The sequence below is a fragment of the Dipteris shenzhenensis genome, chromosome 18, assembly GCF_047967505.1.
Source record: "Dipteris shenzhenensis isolate YYH24624 ecotype China chromosome 18, Dip_SZ_1.0, whole genome shotgun sequence".
Classification (NCBI taxonomy): Eukaryota; Viridiplantae; Streptophyta; class Polypodiopsida; order Gleicheniales; family Dipteridaceae; genus Dipteris; species Dipteris shenzhenensis.
In genome coordinates, this window is record NC_141613.1 from 56,195,719 (window position 1) to 56,217,235 (window position 21,517).

The 21,517-nt window shown below is 42.5% G+C and overlaps 1 protein-coding gene across 2 annotated transcripts in view; it reads left to right on the plus strand.

Annotated features, from left to right (window-relative positions):
- The first annotated feature begins 384 nt into the window (after nt 1-384).
- Nucleotides 385-21,517, plus strand: part of LOC147891456 (uncharacterized) — an 81,832-nt gene continuing 60,699 nt past the window's right edge. For both annotated transcript variants that reach the window (XM_087389884.1, XM_087389885.1), the window contains exon 1: nt 385-627. In XM_087389884.1, the coding sequence (XP_087246010.1) occupies nt 529-627 (99 nt within the window). In that variant the 5' untranslated portion in view covers nt 385-528. The remainder of the gene's footprint in view (nt 628-21,517) is intronic.

A 21,517-nucleotide genomic window follows, 5' to 3' on the forward strand; every position in this document is an offset into this window, starting at 1 on the left:
TTTAAACCCTACACCCCCCTTCCAAACCCTTGAACTCCTATGGAGATGAGAGCCTCCATCCATTGTTGTGATCAAGCCCTCTTTCTCAGCTAAGTGCACGTGATTAGCCTCCCTTTCTTACCGGAATACTATTCGAGGACCTATGCTACAATGAGCAACAACACAATTGTAGGTGAACAACACCCGTAGAACCTAGACTTGGTGACAATCCATGATCAATTAAACATACCTAAAAACCTTCAAACAAAAGGAATGGCACACATTCTGTGAAAAGCTTTTCTCATTGGAAAGAATCCAAACAAAAACCAACAAAGGTGTGGATCATGCATAGGGACCTAACCCAAGGAGGCAGGCAGGTTTGGTTGGTTGGGATGGGAGGTCTCCCGTTCTTGCCTGTGCACTCACTCACTCACTCACTCTTACACACACACACTCTCTCTCTCGTAAGAAAAAGTGTCTTCCATCGATCTCCAACATTCTGCCTTCCATGACCACGGAATCGATTTGCCTCAACAGTCAGTCGACAATATGCCCACGGATCGGCCTGCCGCAGACCAAGGCTACGTTGAACACCACGTGTCGAAGCTCGACACTTTAGCCGGGATTGCCATCAAGTACGGAGTCGAGGTATTTTCGTTTTTCCCTTCCTTATTGGCAGATTGCCATCAAGCACGGAATTTTCCTTTGCGGTCTCTTATAAGATGGCTGGTCGATCTGGAAGATCTTTAGTCGATGGGCTTTTGCACGCACTGCTGTGTTGAAGGGAAGATGAGTTTTGTTCCAGTGTGTAAAGCACAGGATACGGAGCCATTTGTATTAAGTTGCTACATTGAATTTATACGCACCCCCCCTCAACGGGCCGAAATATTAATTGGAGTCGAAAGTACAGGCGTCTAGATTCACTTACGAAAGATGTGGGAGCCTTGATTTTTTGAGGCCTTAAGGGTGCGGCATGCAGATCACTTGTTTTCATGTTTCGTGAGACGCGCGTCTTGTAATACGAAAATAAGCGCCATGAATCATTTGGAAGTAGATATTAGCAAGTTAGAAATTGAGTATAAAACGCCACCTTTCACGAGATCGAGGTACTCTAAGGTTTACAATCCATGGTAGTCTTTGGATCTACGGATCGTGACGGACAATTGTATTTTTACCTGCTCTACCTGTTACACGTTTTGGGAGAGATTCATATTTTGGTAAGTAACAGACCTTGCACGACCCTGTGGAGGCTGGGCACTCAGGGTACACTGGAAATGAATGCTGGATAAGTCGTGATTATGAAATGGCACCATGCCTACAATGCTGAATGTATTCAGGACGAAAATCCATTTCATCTCATCCAAAATAATTGCCTTTTTTTTCCTTTCAGCATTCCGTGTTTCCTCCAGCAGCTGTAAATTAGGACGGTAAGCTGAAGTGGTTCAAGCCTGCATCTGGGTAGTAAGACGTGAGATTTCTAGCAAGCGCTATTGTACTCTGTCTTTGCCTTTGCAGACAGGTTAAGCGAGTCGGATACATAGATAAATATAGTGTTGCCATGTTGTAATAAACTCAGCCCGTGGTTTTGTGAGGGTGTTCACAGACCAACATCAGAACTTTTTTTTTCCAGCTCAATCAAAGCTTGCCTCTTTGCCTATTTACAACCGTACATTATGACGGAATTCTTCACCCCCCCAAATGCCTGTTTGATTGTGCTTGGCTAAGGAAAAATGCTGGAGGAAAAGCAGCGATTCCTTACCGAGAGATTCCTCCACTTCTTTTTTGACCTTAACTTTGTATCTGAAAAACAAAAAATACAAAAAGTTTGTTAAGCTTATGATCTCTGACAAGGAACCTGCCTGAGCTTGACCTTGGGCTTCTCTCTGCTTGATATCTTGTTGCTCCACCCTCCCGTCTCCCTTTTGGCCGTGCCATCTTTCCTTCTTCTTCAGGCTTCCTTCTGTAGCGGCAGCTCCCTCCTCCTGCTGCTTTTCCTTTCCCTCTCTTGCTTCACTTTCTCCTCCATTCTGCCTCTCTCGGTCTCCTCTTGTACTTTCTTTTGCCTTACCCTTGTGCTTCTTTCTCTTCTGCCTTTAAGTAGTCCTTCAAGTAGTTTTCTTTTCTGCCGCCCTTACTTCTTCTTCCCTTCGTTCAGAGCCAGTAGTTTTCAGAGTTTTGTATAATTGGGAAGGTGATCCTTATGGGACTGGCCTGAGGAGCTCACATGGCAAACCAACCAGCTGACTCACATGTCTTTTTGCAAGTCCCCATTGAGGAAGGATCCAACTGATGGTGGTCATCCTGGAAGTGGGGACAAAGGTTTCATCATAAGCAATCCCCTGAGAATAGCTCTCGGAAACCAACCTTGCCTTGTACCTGTCAATTGTACTATCAAATTTTCTCTTGATGTTGTACACCCACTGTTAGGACTTGGCCTAAAGCCCTAATTGTAAACCTGAATACTATGGAATAGGAACAGTTTAGAGTCAGCAATAGTCGGAGTTTGAACAGTCCCAAGAACTCCTGATTGGCCTTTTCAAGGTCATGTTGCAAGAACTGACTTGTCAGATATATGTGTGGGCTTTGCCCCCGTTTTGCAGAGATCTGAATACAGAATAGTATGTATTTGCCTATAAGTTTTTTACTGGGGCACTATGCAATTTGTTGTTAGGATCCCTATAGTTTCAATTCTGAATTGCCTTTTACAACCACACTTTTGCAGTTATACAGTTCTAAATGCCATTTCAGCTTTAAGGTGTTGGTTTTCCCTTATCACTGGCAGTCCTGCACGTTGGTTCGAGCTTCGCAACACCTCAGTTATGAATTCCGAGAGATCATATGTTGTTATACAATACTGGAGCGACTTCTGATTAAAAGCACGACAACAATGCGAATTTTAAGAATTAGGTTCACGTAATACTACTGTAATTGCTAATTAGAATGACATTATGCAATCAGTTCTGAATCTCACACCAGAACAGATACTATTCCGGAATTTAGGAACTCTTGCATTACCAAGCGCAATCAATCAGACAAGAAGGCGACTTAAGCTCAATCCATTGCCATCGGTTGCAGCAAAGAGAAAAGCGAAATCTGTATGCCCATCCAGCACCTCCTATGCAGATTCCTCAAGTTAAAGTAGCAAAATTCAATGGAAAGCCCAAAGAGGACGCTGATAACTATGTTCGTCAATTTGAAATGAAATGGCAAGCGAGTGGATACGACGTTCTGTCTAATGACGATTTCAAAAAGCAACAATTTACATTGACATTGGTTGATAAGGCTATGGCTTGGTTCACTTAGTATGGAATTGCACTTTTTGAAAATTACAACGCATTAAGGTCATCTTTCTTAGGAAGATTCTGAAAAAAGAAAACGCATGAAAGTGTCTTAAAAAATTAAGAAATATAAAGCAAGAGGTTTTGTTGGTAGAAGGCTATGCTCAGAAATTCAAAATTCTCGATGTACGATTGACTACTGCACAAAGACCACTCAGGATAAATTGGGTGATTATTTTTGCAAGGAACTAAATGAAAACTTTAGAAGTGCTTTAGCTGGAAGGGACATGAATGATCTGAATGATCTACTGGAAGCAACAACCAAAACTGAAGGATGCTTTGGTGCATCATGATTCATCAAGAAAATGAAAGAAAACTAAAAAGAAGTTGCATCATTTCAATGACAATTCAGTTTCAGAAGACTTTGAAGAGGACTCCTCGAATGATGACAATGATGAAGAATTAGGGTCCGACTCTGACAATGACAATGAAGCTTCAGATGAAGAAAAAGAAAACAGAAAGAAGAAGAAGAAGAAAAATAGAAAGCAAAGAAAGGCTCCAAGAAGAAAAGGAGAAGAAGACAGTTGAAAAAGAATCTTGAGAAAAGACCAATCTGTTAAAGACCAAATTGACTATTCAAAAGTCTTGGATTTGTAGGTAATTCAAGTCAAGAAGCAGTTTTTGGTCAAATCTGCAACAAAATGACAAACATATAACAAAAAATTGCTAAATTACCATGGGATATTACCTCCACACTTGGTGAATGTAAATCATCAAGTGCAACCAGTGGCGATCAATCAAGTAGCAATTCAAGATCAAAGTGTAGATGTTAACTAAGCTTTGTTGCCAGGACTCCCTCCAACCTAACTTAGGCCAGAAGGAACCATACTGCTATGATACCAATGTAACAAGCGGAGACTTGCTGTGCGGAAAATAGTTGAATATAAAAGGCGAACTCAAGCACGAGTCCTGAATTGAGGAAGGTTGAGTGAGTGAAAAGGGGGCTGCAAGCCCCTCATATAGGGCTGCGAACCAGCCAACCTTGGGCCAGCACAACCGACTGGCTGGTCGGTTTTGGCCGACCAGGCTGCCGGCCCTTGCCTATAAAACCAGGTCCTTTTGGGCCATTTCAGGAAGGCTAGGCAGCCAGTTGTCAGTGCCACGTGGGCTTGACCCTGGTGCATGTGACAACAATGCTGCACGAATAAATTAGACAACAATTGGCAACAAAATCATTGCGACTACTGCAGTGTAGATGGACACAGACAAGGTGAATTATGGTGCAAACATAGATTCGAAAGGGTACAACAGAGCACCTCAGAATTAGCAGCAGCAACAACCACCGGCACCAATCAATGCTGTTATTGTTGGGGAGTGGTGGGAGAGAAGGGATGCATCACAACAAGAGTTGACAACACAAGAGAAGACCAAAATGTGTGTTCTATTGATTGTGAGAAGAAGCCTCTCATTTATAGAGTGGAAAAGAGGGTGGCCTAGATCATAGGCACCTCTCTTACATCAAAGGCAATCAACCCTACATCATAGGGACTTCCTAAATCATTGGCACCTCCTTAAGTGGGCGCCTTCTATTGCATCATCACTTGTGTCATGGTCCTAGATAGCACTAAGTGTGTTTCACTACACACACACGCACAAACATGTGACTGCTACTAGATGCGCATATGCACCATAGAGCAAGTCCTTGATCACAAATGTCCCAACATACCCCTCCTTAAGGGTTTGCCTCATGCTATGTCAAGGATACATCTAGTCTTAGTTTTTCACAAGCCATCTCATGGTGGTCAAGGAAAAATCTATGGTTAGGATCTCATGCTAGCAAGGGTGCCCAAGGGTCAAGGTTCCCAAAATGGGATAACCCTTCCCAAATGGTTCTCTCTCTTGCATGTACAAGGATTAATCTTAGGCTTTTGTGTGGACCTAGTTTCTCATGTCTGCAAGAGGTATCATGGAGGCAAAGACATATCACATGGCCTACATCATATGGTAATTTACAAAGACAACCATAACATTCTTTTTGAAGCACTACTTGTTGGAAAGGTCACCTCCCCATCTGTAAGCCCCCATATGAGGAGAGCATGGGGGAGGTAGACCTAGGCATGGACAGTTTGCCACATGGACAGAGAATGGGGCTGCCACATGGGCATCACATGAGCTGCCATGTGGGGAGCATACAAGCATGGGATCCAGGCGTTGAAGGACCTGATAGAGGCGACAGATGGCGCAACTGGAGGCGCTTGCATGGTGGGCCAAGTGGAGAGGGTAGTGGTCAGGGTCATAGCCTGCAAACAGGCCCTGAACATGGTGACACATGGCAGGTGACATCAGCACACGTACGGCTGTTGGTGGTGGTGCGAAGGAGACCCTGCAAAGAGGCAGAGGTGGAGGCTATGGTGGGCCAGCCACCTGGCCATAGATGTGCCCAAGGGTGGGGCCTGGGGGCTGCCCTTGGGGCCCGACAGCAGTACAAGAGGTCCAGCAAAGAGCCCTTATATAGGGCTGCCTGCTTAAAGTCGGGCAGGGTTGGGGCAGAAAGTTGGTCAGGAAGAGGATGCTGGTTGGTGGGATTTTCAGCCCCTTGGGGGCTATAGAAAGGGGCCATTGTGCCCTCACAATCCATCCAGCACACCAATAGTTTTGTGACACAGCAGGAGCAGTAGTGCACACATCTTCAGGCCTACTTCTAGTAGGCAGAAGATTGCAATAGAGGCTGCAGATTGAACTCTCCTTGGGGCTCGGACTTGGCTGTCTACAAGGGCAGCAAGAAGTTGAGATTTGGATGGAGAGTCTACATATGCTCGAGGTGGAGCATGCGGGCTTGAGTCTAGAGAAATCCTGCAAATAGTAGAAGTACCTTGTGGTAAGATCAAAGTACCACGCTCTGGTGGGACTTTGGATCTCTCTCTCTTTTGTTGTGTCTGTAGTTTTGGATGGAAATATAGTGTTTTGGTAGCTTCTATATCTGGCTGGATTATTGTCTATTGATGAGTCTGCACATCTATTTGATGCACATAAGTTAAAGAAGTTTGTGATTCCACTCCACACACACACTGTGTGAGCTCCTGGGCTATTCTATCAGTCTTCCACTGTGTGTACCCTCTGTTGGTCCATTTCTAACACTACTCCAGAGTCCAAGCAGAGAACCTCAAAATTGACTACATGACCAAGTGATGACAAAAGTTCAAAGCTGTTGCACTTTAGAATGTCCAATCTTTTTCTTCCTCTACCTCAAAATTTATTTCTTCATTTGCTGATTTCAACCATATTTGCCTTGACTTTCTTCTTCTCATTGCAAAACTTCTCAGAGTGATTGTTTTTGCCACAATAAGTGCAATGATTGATCTTATAGCAATCTTTTTCAAGATGATTGGTCTTGTCACAATGCTTGCATGCTTTGTACTTGCCTTTTGATGAGAACTTCACTGTAAGTGCTTGAGTTTGATCTTCTACCTTCCTTGAATTCTTCTCTCTCTTCTTCTTATAGAGCACTACTGATGATGCTCTCTAGTGTGGTTGGGGAAGATTCTTCAAAGTAGTCACAACATAGTCGAAATCCTGAGGCATACTCTTCAAGAGCACATCCATTGCATCATCTTTAGTGATTGGAGAGTTGATTGAGGCCAATTGTGTCATAAGAGCTGCAACAGAGTCTCCATTCATCTTAGGTTCAAAGAACTTAATATTCAGAGTCAATTTAGAGTTATGAGAGCTAGCACCAAATAGCACATCTAACTTCTGCCAAGCCTCATAAGGAGATTCCAAATCTGAAATATGATGCACATAATCATCTCCCAAACCTAAAGCAATAATTGCATAGGATTTCTCTAGCCTTTTTAGCATCTGTTGGTATTGTTGAAGTAGAGTCACTTGCTTTCCCCTTTACTTTGGTAGTGGTGGATTCACCCTCTTGTGATGACTGATTCCCTGGCTTGACTAAATCCCACAAATTCTCTTTCATAAGCACAAATTTAATTTTCATTTGCCAGGTATGGAAGCCTTGGCCATTGAATTTATCTATTTTAAAGGTAGCCATGAGAGGGTCTTACCTTTATGATTAGGCAGTGTCTGCTTTCTTACAAATGGCTATAAATCTCAACTATACAGGTGCATATTGCAAGCAATGAAATAAGAGAATCCTAGTCTTTTTGCATCAGAATAATAATATGGCTTTTTCTTCACAAGCTTTGTCACTTTTCTATTGACATATCTAGGTGCTTCTTTCTTCTTCTTCCCTTTTGCTTTCACATATGAAGCATTAGAAGAGCAACAAGAGCTAGGCATTGTGAACAATCATCACCAACTGAAAATTTACTGTCAATAAAGTATCTTCAGCATATTTGAACTTGCATCAAACATCCATTTCCCAAACTGTCAAGAATATGAACCAGAAATAGTAGCAATCTTGGAGACCAAAATTCGCACTGATGGAAGCAGCAATTAGTGGGCTTTTGAAGCAGAAATAAAGCTTGTATACCAGCCAAGCTCTACATCAGAGGATGGGCGCAATTGCGCGTCAGGTCACTGAAGAAGTTCGACTGGTTTTGCTTTCAATTCTCCTCACTTCAATTCTCCTCACTTTTTATGTTTTAAATAAGAGAGAGAGAGAGAGAGAGAGAGAGTTTCTAGTTTTTTGGAAGTTTTTGTTTCTTGACTTGCTTGTTTATTTTTGCTTAAGTCACCTGCTTCGTTTCTTCTTTATTTCTTGTTTTCATTCTCTTTTGTTTATTTGACGTATTTTAGTAAGCACTGGGTTTGCCCAAGAGACTCCGCGGGTCTTTAGAAACCCAGTATAGCTGCTTATGCTTGGGCACTAATGACGACATAAGTGTTGCTTTGCTTGCTAAGTTTGTCTTCCTTTTGCTTTTCATAAAAGTTTTTGTTTACCTCTTTTTTCTTCTCTTTCATTTTCTCTTTTATTTTCTTTGTAGATTTTTGATCTTTAGAACAACAAAATTTCTAAATTTGTATGATTGGACTTATTCTAGTCTTACAAAGGTATATATAAACCATTTTGGTTCGAAATTCATCAGGAAATAGCTTGCAGCATCGCCCAACTTGTGCTCCAAGGGCAGGTCGAAATTTCGACTGTAGAAGTTGAATTGCGCAGAAGTTCGTCAGGCGAAGTTTGTGTCGGCACGGGCTTTAGAGGGCAAATGTTGGGAAACCCTCTGAGGTGGAGGTGCGCCCTACGAAGGTGGAACTATAGTTCTGAGGACTTGAGGAATGGTGCACCACAGAGGGAGAACAAGCGCTTACAAAAATCTCCAAGAAAAAGGCAAAATGGAGAGGAGGTGGAAGTGAGGAAGAAGATGATGTGGCAAATTAGGGGGCTAAAGGGTTTTCTAGAACCTAGAGCTCCGGTACCACATGTTGGGGAGTGGTGGGAGAGAAGAGATGCATCATGACAAGAGTTGAGAACACAAGAGAAGACCAAAATGTGTGTTCTATTGATTGTGAAAGAGAAGCCTCTCATTTATAGAGTGGGAGAGAGGGTGACCTAGATCATAGGCACTTCTTCTACATCAAAGGCAATCATCCCTACATCATAGGGACTTTCTAAATCATTGGCACCTCTTTAAGTGGGCGCCTTCTACTGCATCATCACCTGTGTCATGGTCCTAGATAGCACTAAGTGTGCTTCACTACATACACACACACACACCAAAACATTCGACTACTACTAGATGGACACATGTACCTTAGAGCAAGCCCTTGATCACAAATGTCCCAACAATTATAATTTAAGAGATTGAAGAAGCAAATTCAGATTAGATACGAACAATCTGACACAATCTGTAAGTATTCTGAATGATCAGACAATTACATTAGAAACTTTGAATACACATTCAAAGTGCGATTATTTAGTATGTATACAAGTGGAAGATGTCCTGGAATCAAGTAACCTCATGGTCATTACTAGATCTAAAGCCAGAGATATATTACAATAGAAAGAAGATAAGAAGCATATGATCAATTGGAAAGGTTTGAATCAGATCAAAATCAAAGTTAAAGGAGAAATATTAAAAAATTTAGAGCAATAAGGAAACGCTTAGTTTTGATTATTGTGAAGTCAGGTTGGGCAAAGATCTGAATTTTCAACCAATCTCGAGAATTAGAGACAAAAGTTGCAGCGAAGAATCCAAAAGCAGAAACAATAATTTTACCCGATGAATTCTTTCAAGCATCACTTAAAGCTCATTAGAGCAGATTCTAATGAGCATGTCTTTAGAGCAGATTCTCGACTTAGTCCTAGCATTTCCTAATCAATTGATTACCAAACTGGTGGAGCTGAATACATCAACAGTCAAGATAGAAAATTAGATCAATGAGGTTATACAAAAGATTGAAGACCTACATGTATATCAGTCTCAAGTTGAGGATGTGGATTACAAAGTTTCAACTCTTGATGTTCACTTCAGAGATCAAAATATCAAAGGTATTCTTCCTGATGGTGGATTAGGTGTCAATATTCTTCCTGAATCTCTCTTAATTTATCTGCTCTAGAAGCAGCACGTTTTTAAGTAAAAGTAGTAGATCAAAGAAGACTATAGCCCTTGGGAATAATCTGCGGATTACAATTGTAGTTGGAGGTGTGAAGCAATTTTGTCATCCTTTGACTTGAGAAGGGCGACAGGCATGCACAATGCTTCTTGATAGACCCTTGTTCCGAAATGCTTCTTGATAGACCCTTGTTTCGAACAACAAAGTTTAAGAAAGATTGGAACCAAGAAAGAGTAACAACAAAAAAGGTAAAAAGAAGGTAAATGCAGATGATTTCTACATATTTACCAAATTCTCTTAGACCTTTAAATGCAGAAGGAATCAACATGGTTGTTGAATTAGACAAAATGATAGAAGAAGATGAAAAGGACATATTTTTGTATAGTAATCCTTCCTTAAAACCAGCCCAAACACAAAATCGCAGCAGCCAGGAGCTCTCATAAGCTATCCGCAATTTGAACTCGCAGACCGGGATCAAATCGTAGCAAAAAAATGGGCGTTCTTGAGCGAATCGCAATCAGGTTCTGGCCTCCTGGTACTAATCGCAGTAGTTCTGGAGCCCTTGGGATGGTTGGAATAGAAATTGCAACAGGATCTCTCTATCCTCTGGATAGCTCATGCACGCGACCGGTTGAAGAATCTCATGCTGTTATCACTTGCATCACAAAGGCAGGGTGTGGAGGAACAGAAGGGTTAACTGGCATCAAGAGAAGGCATATGAGAGAGAGAGAAGAAGACAATACACAGCACTAGGGCCCAGAAATAAGGTCTTTATTGCAATAGTAATAAACTTTGTACAATTGGCTTTGAGAAGAGCTTGGAGCTGAGTACAATCTTGATTGGATCTAGGAGCTCTAAGGCCCATTCTTTAATAGACTTGGCCTAGCTACAAGCAAGACCTGCTTTTCTAAAGCTACTTTTTACAAAAGCTAAGCTTTCCTACCTTTAGCCCACCTTGGGACAGCTTTTATGCTCTTTTTAGAACCCCGTGGGTCCTCCTTTAATGGCACCATCTCCTGGGTGCTTTTTGCCTTGTGGGACCTACTTTTTGCCACTTGCTCCAGCTTTTTGAGCCTTTTAGCACTCTTCTAAGTCCTACACAAACTCCAATACTTTAACCCATTAAAGGTTAGCGAAATGCATGCATTCCTAGTCCCTTGTGGGTGCGCCCACAGTTCTCTTTTACCAAATGCAAAGCAAAAGTAGAACAATAAAACTTATTCTTAGGTAACCAAAGTCAACATTCTTTGACTGAAGTCAATTCTAATAAAAATTATACTTTATTTCTTGAGAGAAGTACCAAATGGTGACACCCTAGTTTCGGCTTTTGCAATAGACATGGAGCAAATTCTGCAACAATATCAGAAAACTACTAATGATGATGCAACAATCAAGCCAAAAGGCAAAAAATCTGCAAATCTATTGATATTAGATGTAGAGAAAAATCTAGAAGACATTGACATGATAGAGAATTAGAGATCATGTATTCAAGAAGTCTTCGAGGACAAAAAGGCTTATGAAGAACACATGAAGGCATACTCTAGAGTAAAAGAAGATGAGCTGCAAAAATTTAAATCTGGGTTCAAAATAGTCTCTCAAAATGGTCAAAATCAGTGTCAAGATAGAAGGTGAGCTCAAATATTATTTAAAGGCTTTATTGCTTGAGTAAAAATATATTTTTGCATGTCATTTTTCTATCACCGGTTCTATCAACACAAGTAAATCTGAAAGAAGACGCAATGCCGATTTCAACATAGATATTGTATGAATCCAAATAAATTGGTCAAAGACGAGAGAGACATTTAAATCCCACTTCATATCCTAAAAGTGGGATTTATCTATCCAATGGAAAACTCCGAATCTGTAAAAAGAATGAAAAACTTTGAATTTGTGTTGACTACAGAAAGCTAAATGTGGCCACAATCGCAGATCTGTTTCCACTCCCACAGGGTGATACTATGCTAGATGTAGTAGGGGGTCATGAGATGTATAGCTTTCTTGACGGTTTCAACACATACAATCATATTCTGATGGCTTTGAAGACAAAAACAAAACAACATTTATAACTGAATGGGGAGTCTTTGCTAGCACTATCAGTCTCAAGAATGCACCATCATCTTTCGTAAAATGAATTCAGCAGGTATTTGCTCCATTTTTTGGCTGATTTTATGAGAGTTTTCTTAGATAACTTTCTGGAGATTTTGGACTACTTTTTGATTAGCCTTCTCCTTTAGTACTAGCCTTCGTCATGGCTTAGTCTGCCCTTCACCTCGGGAGTGCTGACAGAAACTCAGTACAAAGACTTTGTATAAATGGATGTGTTGGTGTGTGGATTTGTATGTGTGAGAGCATATTTTTATACTGTGGTCTACACCCACTGTTGGGTGCTGATGATGTCAGTGGGGATGTCATAGTAGCTAGTTCTTGCTATGTGTGATGGAGCTTATGGTTTTCAACCTTATGAGTGACTATCATGGGATTGAAACTGCACTATGTTGCGTTTTTAGAGGATGAGTTTGGGAATGTTCCTAGATTCATCTAGGTATATACAATCTTGCAAAACAATGTCTACAATGTCAGAAGGACGGAAGGCCAGTACAATCAGATTGTATGCCACATCAATGAGTTCTTCGACTGGAACCATTTCAGAACATATATATTCTGGTTGCTCTTAGTACTGTACTATATGGGTGGAAGTAGTTGCACTAAGAGATAACAAAACCAGCAGCGTTGCAAATATTTGTATCAGAATATCATGAGAAGATTTGGATGCCCAATTGAATTAGTCTCTGATGAAGGTTTTCTCAACAAGGTGATTTCTAAATTAACATCTCGTCCCATGATTGCTCATAAGAAGTCTACCACATAATATTATCCCCTAGCAAATGAGCAAGCAGTGAGCTTAAACAAAATTTAGTCCATATTTAAAAAAAGACAATGTAAAACCCGATGAGATTGGGATCAGAAATTGCATTCTGCCTTATCGGTATTCAAAATGGCATTCAAAGTAACAACAAGTATGACTCCATTCTGATTAGTCTATGGACTTGAAGCCATAGTGCCCATGGAGTTTCTTTTACCAAGTCTAAGGGTTGCATCAACATAAGCTGCCATCAGAACAATCTCTATCAGATAGGATTAAAAAATTGCTACAATTGGTGCTAGATAGAATTTATAGCTCTCTGATGTCTGATATCATTTAGAAATGCAGACGGGCATGAGTAAACATAAATACCAAATTCAAGCTGTTTAGAAAAGGTGATCAGGTGATGACGTATGATTCCAACTTGGGGTTGAGACCTGGAAAAATCAAATTAAGGTATGATGAACCATATCAGGTAATAGAGGTTCTTGGTGAAGGTACATTTGAAATTGCCGACATGCAAGGTTTTTTTTTTTGACAAGCCAATTAATGGTTTTAGGTAAAAACCATATGTGGGACCTCCACCTCTCATTCAGCAAAATCAGTTACAGTCGGGGCAGTTACAATCATGGGTTAATTTCCTTTGAATGCCGCAATTGCCTATAAGGAAAGAGCTATGAATGTTACTGTCCGAATTGGGACTCTTGCATGTCAATTCACAACCTTCTCAACTGACAGTTCGATTGCCCACACAAATCATTCATTGCTGTCTATCGGATCCAATTTCAGAATTCAGCAAAGACGACACCAATAAAATCCCCATCCGAGGGAGCTTCCAAGAAGATTACCATATTATGGATCAGGGGATCTTTGTCATTCGATCCACCACTTTCATTAGGCATTGCAAAATCTCATACAGCTCCTTCTAGCTTGCTAAAAGATCAAATTCAACCACGGAAGAAATTACTCTTGGCAGAGCCACAGATGCAGTGGCAATGCTACAGGTGTTTGTCCAGCAAAATTTAAACAAAATGGCAGAAAATAATGTTACCAGAAAAGGCACAGACCAACTGATCAAATTGCAGCAGTCCCAGATCTAGCAGCTGCAGAATAAAGTTAAGCAGCTTGAAACTCAATTGGCACATCAGTCAAAGCAGCACAATAGGCCAGCCACTGAGATGGATCATAAACCGACAGTGAAATCAAAACCATCTCCCACAACTGGCAAGTCACAAGAGTGGCCAACATATGGCCCAACCAACTTAGGACTAAATATCCCAAGTATACTAACTAGGACTAGTACTATCTGTACTAACAGGTCCTAACTAGCCTACAAGGCTCATACCATGGAATGTGGCAACACTATCTCCACTATCTACCATGATTGGGTACATGGAATTCAAGAGTAGTAGTACATGTTGAATTTGAGGGCAGCAGCCATATCTCCAGATTTGCATAATCAATCTTGCCAAGATTATCCTAAGTTCAAGTTGCATAACAGATTACTGTGGTTTTTCAGACATGATTTACTTGGTTAATACTCACAATTGTTGAGGGAAATGCATTCTCTTTTTTGTAGGACATTGCAAAGTGTGTTAGAATGCTTGCCTTGCTAGCAAAACAATGTAGACAACAAGGTTTCTACCAGCTTGTTGAAGCCATTGCCAATTCCCAAAGCGAGTGGTTATTTATTGCTCCAAAATCTTGAACATAGATTGCCAGAACATACAATCATATGCCTTATCCAAGACCAGGCTAAGCATGGCAACCTCCTACCCACTTCCAAAACAAAGTCCACTCAAATCAACACACTAATCACATTTTCAAAATATCGCTCCCTTGGACAGAGCCATACTGTTTGCTTTCCACCAACTTTAAAGTATTCGTTTCAACCTCATAGTGAGAATTTAGCTTGGATGCCTATTACATTTCTATCTTATCTTCGAAATTCTTTCTAGAGCTTGTAAAGTCTTGTTAGGGAGGGTCATCCAGCTTATATTATAGACATGCTCTAACAAATCGACCATTATGACCAAGGCACTTGAGGAGTGGGGTCTACATGGGGTGGACCGCACTAGAACCACTCTTAACTGTTGGAAATAGAGGATAGAATCACTCACCTCACACTCCTGATCTAGCTCATACAACACTCAAAGAGATGGAGAGAGAGAGAGAGAGAGCAAAAGGAGAGGAAAGCCAAGTGCAAGGGGTTGACAAGGCTAGAGGCTAGAGTAAGGGTTGGAGAGGATAGAGAGAAATAGAGAGGTTGGAGAGGGTAGAGCGATGGAGAGGCTGAAGAGAGTAGGAGAGGCTGAAGAGGCTATGGTAGAGGGAATAGGAAGAGCAAGTAGAGGGTTTAGCAAGGGAGGGTAGAGTAGAGAGTGTAGGGAGTGATAGGCAAGCAAGAGATGGAGCAGGAGCAGGAGCAGAAAATCGGCGACCCAAACGATGCAGCAGAAAAAGCCCGTCGGAATTCGTGCGTACGACGTTTTTACAGCAGGCGTTTCTCCCAAGACAAGCCGTTTCGTGCGTTTCGGCGAAACGTTTCGGTGTCCTGAAACACGTTTTTGGTAACACTGTTGATAGTCTCCTGAAAAAGTTTCATATGGCAGATTGCAAGATTGTAGCCACTCCCATGGAGCAGAGTTCGAAACTTACTAAAGATTCAGAAAAGCCTACAGTCAATGGCAGGTATTACAGGCAGCTCATCGGATCTCTTATATATCTGACTATCACATGGTCAGATATTTGTTATGCAGTAAGCTCACTAGCACAGTGTATGGCAAATCCAAAACAGTCTCACTGGAATGCAGCCAAAAGAGTCTTGAGATACATCAGAGGTACAAGACAGTTTGGGATAGAATACAGAGAAAGTCATCCTCGGTTGCATGGATACTGTGACAGTGACTATGCCGGAGATCATGAGACCAGGAGATCGACAAAGGGATATGCATTTTTCCTTGGTCAAGGTGCTATATCATGGTTGTCAAACAAACAACCAACTGTTTCTTTGTCTTCGACTGAAGCAAAATATAGGGCACTCACTACAGGTGCATATGAGGCTATATGGCTTAGAAGATTAAGAATCTAGTATACTACTTCAAGACAAAGCACATTGATGTTAGAGAGCACTTCATCAGAGAAAAAGTGTTACTTGGTGACATCACATTGCAGCATTGTGATAGCAAAGAGAATGTTGCAGATATCTTTACCAAACCACTCGGTAAAGAGCTTTTTGAGAAATACCGACTAGCTCTTGGTTTGACGCAAAGGAAGGACATTCCCATTAAAGGAGTGTGATGGAATGTAATGCTCAGTCCTTCTTCGATTTCCCAAAATCATCATATTGAGGGAAGACCTCCTTCATGATGTTGATCTTGAGGGAAGGTATTGAGAGATCACGCTCAACATCATGTGATCATATGTGCATAGCATCATTATGTGATCATATGTGCATAGCACTAACCCAATAGAGTGCTGTAAAGGAAAGGGTTAGATGTCCTAACCCTAGCCCTAAATGGGTTTGTATATATTCAACATTTTTAACTAAATCTAGTGTACAATTAGTCATTTGTGGTGTGCTCTCTAGGTGTGCCCTCTCTCCTCATCTCCACTCTTCTCCTCTCCCCTCTTCATATTTTGTCACCAGTCAGGTGGATTCTCTGCCCTCGTCTTCCCTACCCCCCTATAGGCTTCCGTCTCCTTGTCCCCCAAAATCGGGGGCTCACAGGTGGGAGAGTGACTTTTCTAACACTCCCACCGAATAACACAACTGTGGGCTGATCCCCATGCCATAGTTGCCAGAAACGGCTGTTTCTTGGCAGGAAACAAAAACGGCGTTTCTTGAAGAAATGTTGTTTCGTAAAACCTGTTTTTGACCTAGACTCCCAAAATCGCGATTTCGCCACCTCCCACCCATTGCACTCCTTCTGTGCATCCTTGCTGCTCTCTCCACCTTCTCTAAGCTCTCTCCATCCCTCCATCCTTTGCTCTTGGACTCTCCATCCCATTTTCCTCGGACCTCCATCCTTCTCTCTCCATCCTCTTCATCCGTCTCTCCATCTTCTCCATCCTGCAAGCCGCAGCTTGACAGCTTGCTCTCCATCCCTCCATCCTTCTTCTCTCCATCCTCTCTTTAATGTTACCTGTAACCTCTCCATCCTCCTTCACTTCTACCTCTGATCCTCCAGGCTGCAGCTTGATGCATCTTGATTCCTAGACTATGTTATTTCTTTTTTAATGATAGTAGATATAGTACTTTCTACTGAGTATACTTTGGACTTTGGTGCCAGGCGGTAGCTGCTTTTTTTTATATCATCCATGGGTGCTTTTATTTTGAGTCTTGCATGACTCATGAGTCATGATCATGAAATTTGTGGATCATGAATCATGATCATCTATGGAGTCTGGACATTGGATGCTTTCAAGTTTCAAGTTTCAACTTGTGTGCTAAGCTTAAAGTACTTCAAACTTCTAAATTTCAGATTTTTGTAATGCCAAACTTGTTAGTCATGGTCCATGTTGATTTTAGATTATTGAAGCATCATTCAAGAATTTAGAATCATAGAGGCATGAATGATGCATTGATGCTTGAAGCTTCAAGTATAGATAATTGTATTATGTATGATTTGCACTCTATTGATAATTATATTATGTATAAAAACTAAAATTTTATAGATAAATTGTATCATTTTGCCATTTCTTCCGTTTCTGTTTTGGCGGGGGCCGGAAACTCCGTTTCTTCCGTTTCTGTTTCTTTCGTTTTTTCCGTTTCCGCTGGCAACTATGCCCCATGGGTCGAATGAGGTGGTCCATCTGCTCGCTGAGAAGCGCCTTCGTGAAGACATCTGAGATGTTGTCATTGGTCGTGCAGTACATCAACTCTATGACTTCTTCGTCGATGAGTTCTCGAACAAAGTGATAGTGGACCTCAATGTGCTTCGTCTGTGCGTGAAACACAGGGTTGTTGGCGATCCCTATGCAACTCTGGTTGTCGCACATCTGATGAGAGTAAGAAACAATATCGAGAGGTCGACGATCTTCGGGTATCAATATCACCTGCCCAATCACTATCACATAAACCTCTCAACTCAATGCCTCTCGTATAAGTGATGCCGTAGGTGCATGTACCCTTCAAGTACCTTAGCACCCTTATACCTGCGTTGCAATGGGCCTTCTTGGGTGTGGCGGAGAACTGACAGAGCAATCCAAATATGTAGGAAATATCCGGTCGGGTATTAGTGTTAATCAACCAGCTGAGATGGATCACGCACACTCAGCTTTAGACCAGTTTCCATGGGAGTCACTGCTGCTTTGCAATTTTCCATCTGAAGGCGTTTGAGCAGTTCCCTGCAATATTTCTCTTGTGAAATAAAGATACAGCTCTTTCCTTGCTTCACCTCAATCCCAAGAAAGTAGTGAAGTATGCCTAAGTTAGTCTTCTCGAACTCCTCCATGAGAAGTCTCTCGACTTGAGCAATCTTCTTCGTATGATCCCTTGTAATGATGAGGTCTTCCACATATAGAATCAATACCAGCCGCAAATCCCCCTTTGTGTCGAGATAAAGATGGACTCTACTGAAGCCCGATCTTCTGAAAGAAAACATCTATCCGCTGGTACCAAGCTCTGGGAGCTTGTTTCAGCCCGTATAAGGCCTTCTTCAGTTTGCACACTTGTAATGGGGATCCTGGAATCTGAAATCCTGGTGGCTGTGCCACATATACCTCCTCCTCTAGGGTACTATTCAAAAATGCAGAGTTGATGTCCATTTGAAAAATAGGCCAACTGTGATAAGTAGCCTAGGCAATGACTGTCCAAATAGTCACCGTCCTAGCTGTGGGGGCGAAGGTCTCGTCGAAGTCAAGTCCTTCTGAGTGTGCATACTTGTCCAAGCTCCCATCTGACTTGAACTTAAGCTTGTACACCCATTTAGTCCCAACGACCTTCTGCTTAGTTGGCTTGGGCACTAAATCCCAGGTGTCATTTTTCAAAATGGCATCCATCTCTGCCTGCATGGCTTCCTGCCATTGTGGATTATCCTTCACTTCCTAGAAGGAATAAGGCTCCACAAGCTGAGCCACCAAAGCATAGTTCACGGAGGGAGTCTTCATGTTGCGTTGAGACCGCCGCACTCCGGAACTGCTCTCGGGAATGTCCGTGACCCGTGAGTTTGCTAAAGTCTTCAAAATACCATTGAGGTAGCTTCTTCTCTGATGGAGGTGCCTTTGATGGAGTTGCCTTGGGAGCTGGCTCTGGAATGGCATGCTCCTCCTCCTTTTCCTCGAGGTCTTCAGTCGGCTCCACCTCTTGGATGGTGACCTTGGGTGGGGGTGATGCTAGAAGTTCAAGGACCTCTTCTGTAAGCTCAGACTCCTCAAAGATCACATCCCTGCTGATAAGGATCTTCTTTTTCGGGTCAAAACGGCGATAGGCCTTGGATTCTTCATTGTATCCCACAAAGATACATCTTCGGCAATGGGAATCAAGCTTCGTCCGCTCATCTTTATGCACATGAACAAATGCATTAGAACGGAAAACCCGTAAATGAGATATCGTGAGCTTCTTACCATAGTAAGCTTCATATGTAGTCTTGTCATCAACAGCCTTGGTCTTGGTTCTGTTGAGGATGTGAACAGCCGTGTTCACGGCTTTACCCTAGTAAGCTTTCGAGAGATTCCTCCCTCGCAACATGGTCAACCTTGTCTCTGTGCGGTCCTCTGCTTCCTCTCAGCAACTCCATTTTGCTGAGATGTGTGAGCTGTCTCTTGATCCGGTGCTTCTTGCAAAATCCATTGAACTCTCCCCCTCTGTTGGTGCAGAAGGCTTTGATTACCTCCCTGCTCTAGAGAAGGGGTTGAAGAGGCAACAATAGAATCATTGTCCTCCATCCTTGCTGTAATAAAAAACAGCAACCTGAAAACTGAATTTGCAGTAGAGAACTTGACCACGCAGCAAACCTGAGTGTCGATTGGAGTCGCCTACTTGCTGAGGTACTCGGTTCTAGAGCTGTAAACTTTGCTCTGATACCAGGTTGGAAATAGAGGATAGAATCACTCACACCTCACACTCGCGATCTAGCTCATACAACACTCAAAGAGACGGAGAGAGAGATAGCAAAACTCAGATATATTCCTCCACAATAGTGGGCAGACAAAGGCTCAAGAGATGAGCATATACATCAGCCAGCAGCTGACCAGGATGCTGAGCCTACTCCTCTGCCTACGCGCTTGCTTGTGCAAGGCTTGTCTGTGCAGGTAATGAGAAATGGGGGGGGGGCTTTTATAGGCCCATTGCTGGGCTGAAGAAACCGACCAGCAGGGGGTCAGCTCCCTGCTTACAGCACCGAATGTCTGAGCCCCTCCACCGACCAGGCTGGTCGGCCTTTGGAGGCTGAATTGGCCGGCTTGGGCCAGGCCTATATATAGGCCCATGTGCCCAGCACATGGGCTGCTGATGCAGTCCGTAGGCCCCGCCAATAGCTGCTCCAGGAGTCGCCTAGAATGCGGTGCCATTCTTCCTTGCTGTGTGGGTTCCAGCCAGGTGGGTTCTTTGCCCTCTTCTTCCCCAACCCCCCTATAGTCTCCTGCCCCCTTGTCAGGGGGGCAGTGACTTTTCTAACATTAACACTCTCTACTATCATGGTGATGATGCAAGCCATGCTCCAAATATAGGTTCAACAAATCCAAGGCCATGATGCAGAGATAATAAGCCCAGTAATTGCAGCCCTCATTACACAATTATCATACGGTTTAATATCAAAGACTCTATCTCTTCTTTATGAATCGCTATTCCTATGTTGACACAGATCACGGGTGATGGCATTTCATTTGTTCCACCCAGCCTACTCTCGTAGATCACAGATATTCTAATTAATTCGTTCCTTTGTTTTTTTCATGCTTATCCACGAGACCCTCATTTCCCTAGATAGTTCTCCTTGCCAAATGTCATCATTTTAGCCTCTCCACTTGGTGCACCTTTTTACCCCTCTCTTGGGGCACATTTAAAACCACTTGCCCCTTGGCATTATTGCACATTTAGGTGCACCTAGGCCTTAGCACTCAGAACTACCTAGTCAATGCCATTTCACCCTCACCTAGGACCTTGGTAGTTACTTCTCTTGACCATTTCAATTACGCACATTAACTATTACAAAAGTTGGTCATCTAAGAGAAAATGCCCACTGATCTTTCCGAGGTCATGCTATCTCGGCTAGAGCATAACATTCCTTCCCTCTTCAAGCATCAGCGTCCTCGATGATGAAATCTGGGAACACTCTCCGTAACTGGTATACGGATTCCCAGGTAGCTTCTGATAGAGGCTGACCATGCCATGCAACCAACACCGTGGGTATCTTCCGATTTCGTATTTGCATTGTTCCTCGGTCCAGGATTCTTGTTGGCTTGCGCCTTGCAATATCCTCTATCTCCTGAAACAAAACCACACCTTCGATTAGTGAGTCACCTGTATGCAAAAATTTCTTTAAGCGCGAAACATGAAAAGCCGGGTGCACCTTACACCCCTGTGGCAATTCTAATTTATAGGCTACACTGCCTATTCTCTTTAGAATTAACCACGGCCCACAGTATCGAGGTGATAACTTAGCACACTCTCCTGAAGTCAACGACTTCGAGTGCGAAGGAACTCTGAGAAAAACTTTTTCTCCTTTCTTAAATACTCTTATAGACCGGTTCTCATCCGCATACACCTTGGCTCTATCCATGGCCTGGCGGATATTAGCTCTCGCAAGTGCTAGCATCTCCTGCATTTGAACTACAAAGTTCGCGGCACTAGGCACTTTCTGAGGTATTCCAACTATAGTTGGATTTGCTGGTCTATAACCATAGTTCAGTTCAAACGGGCTGAACCCGGTAGAGGAAT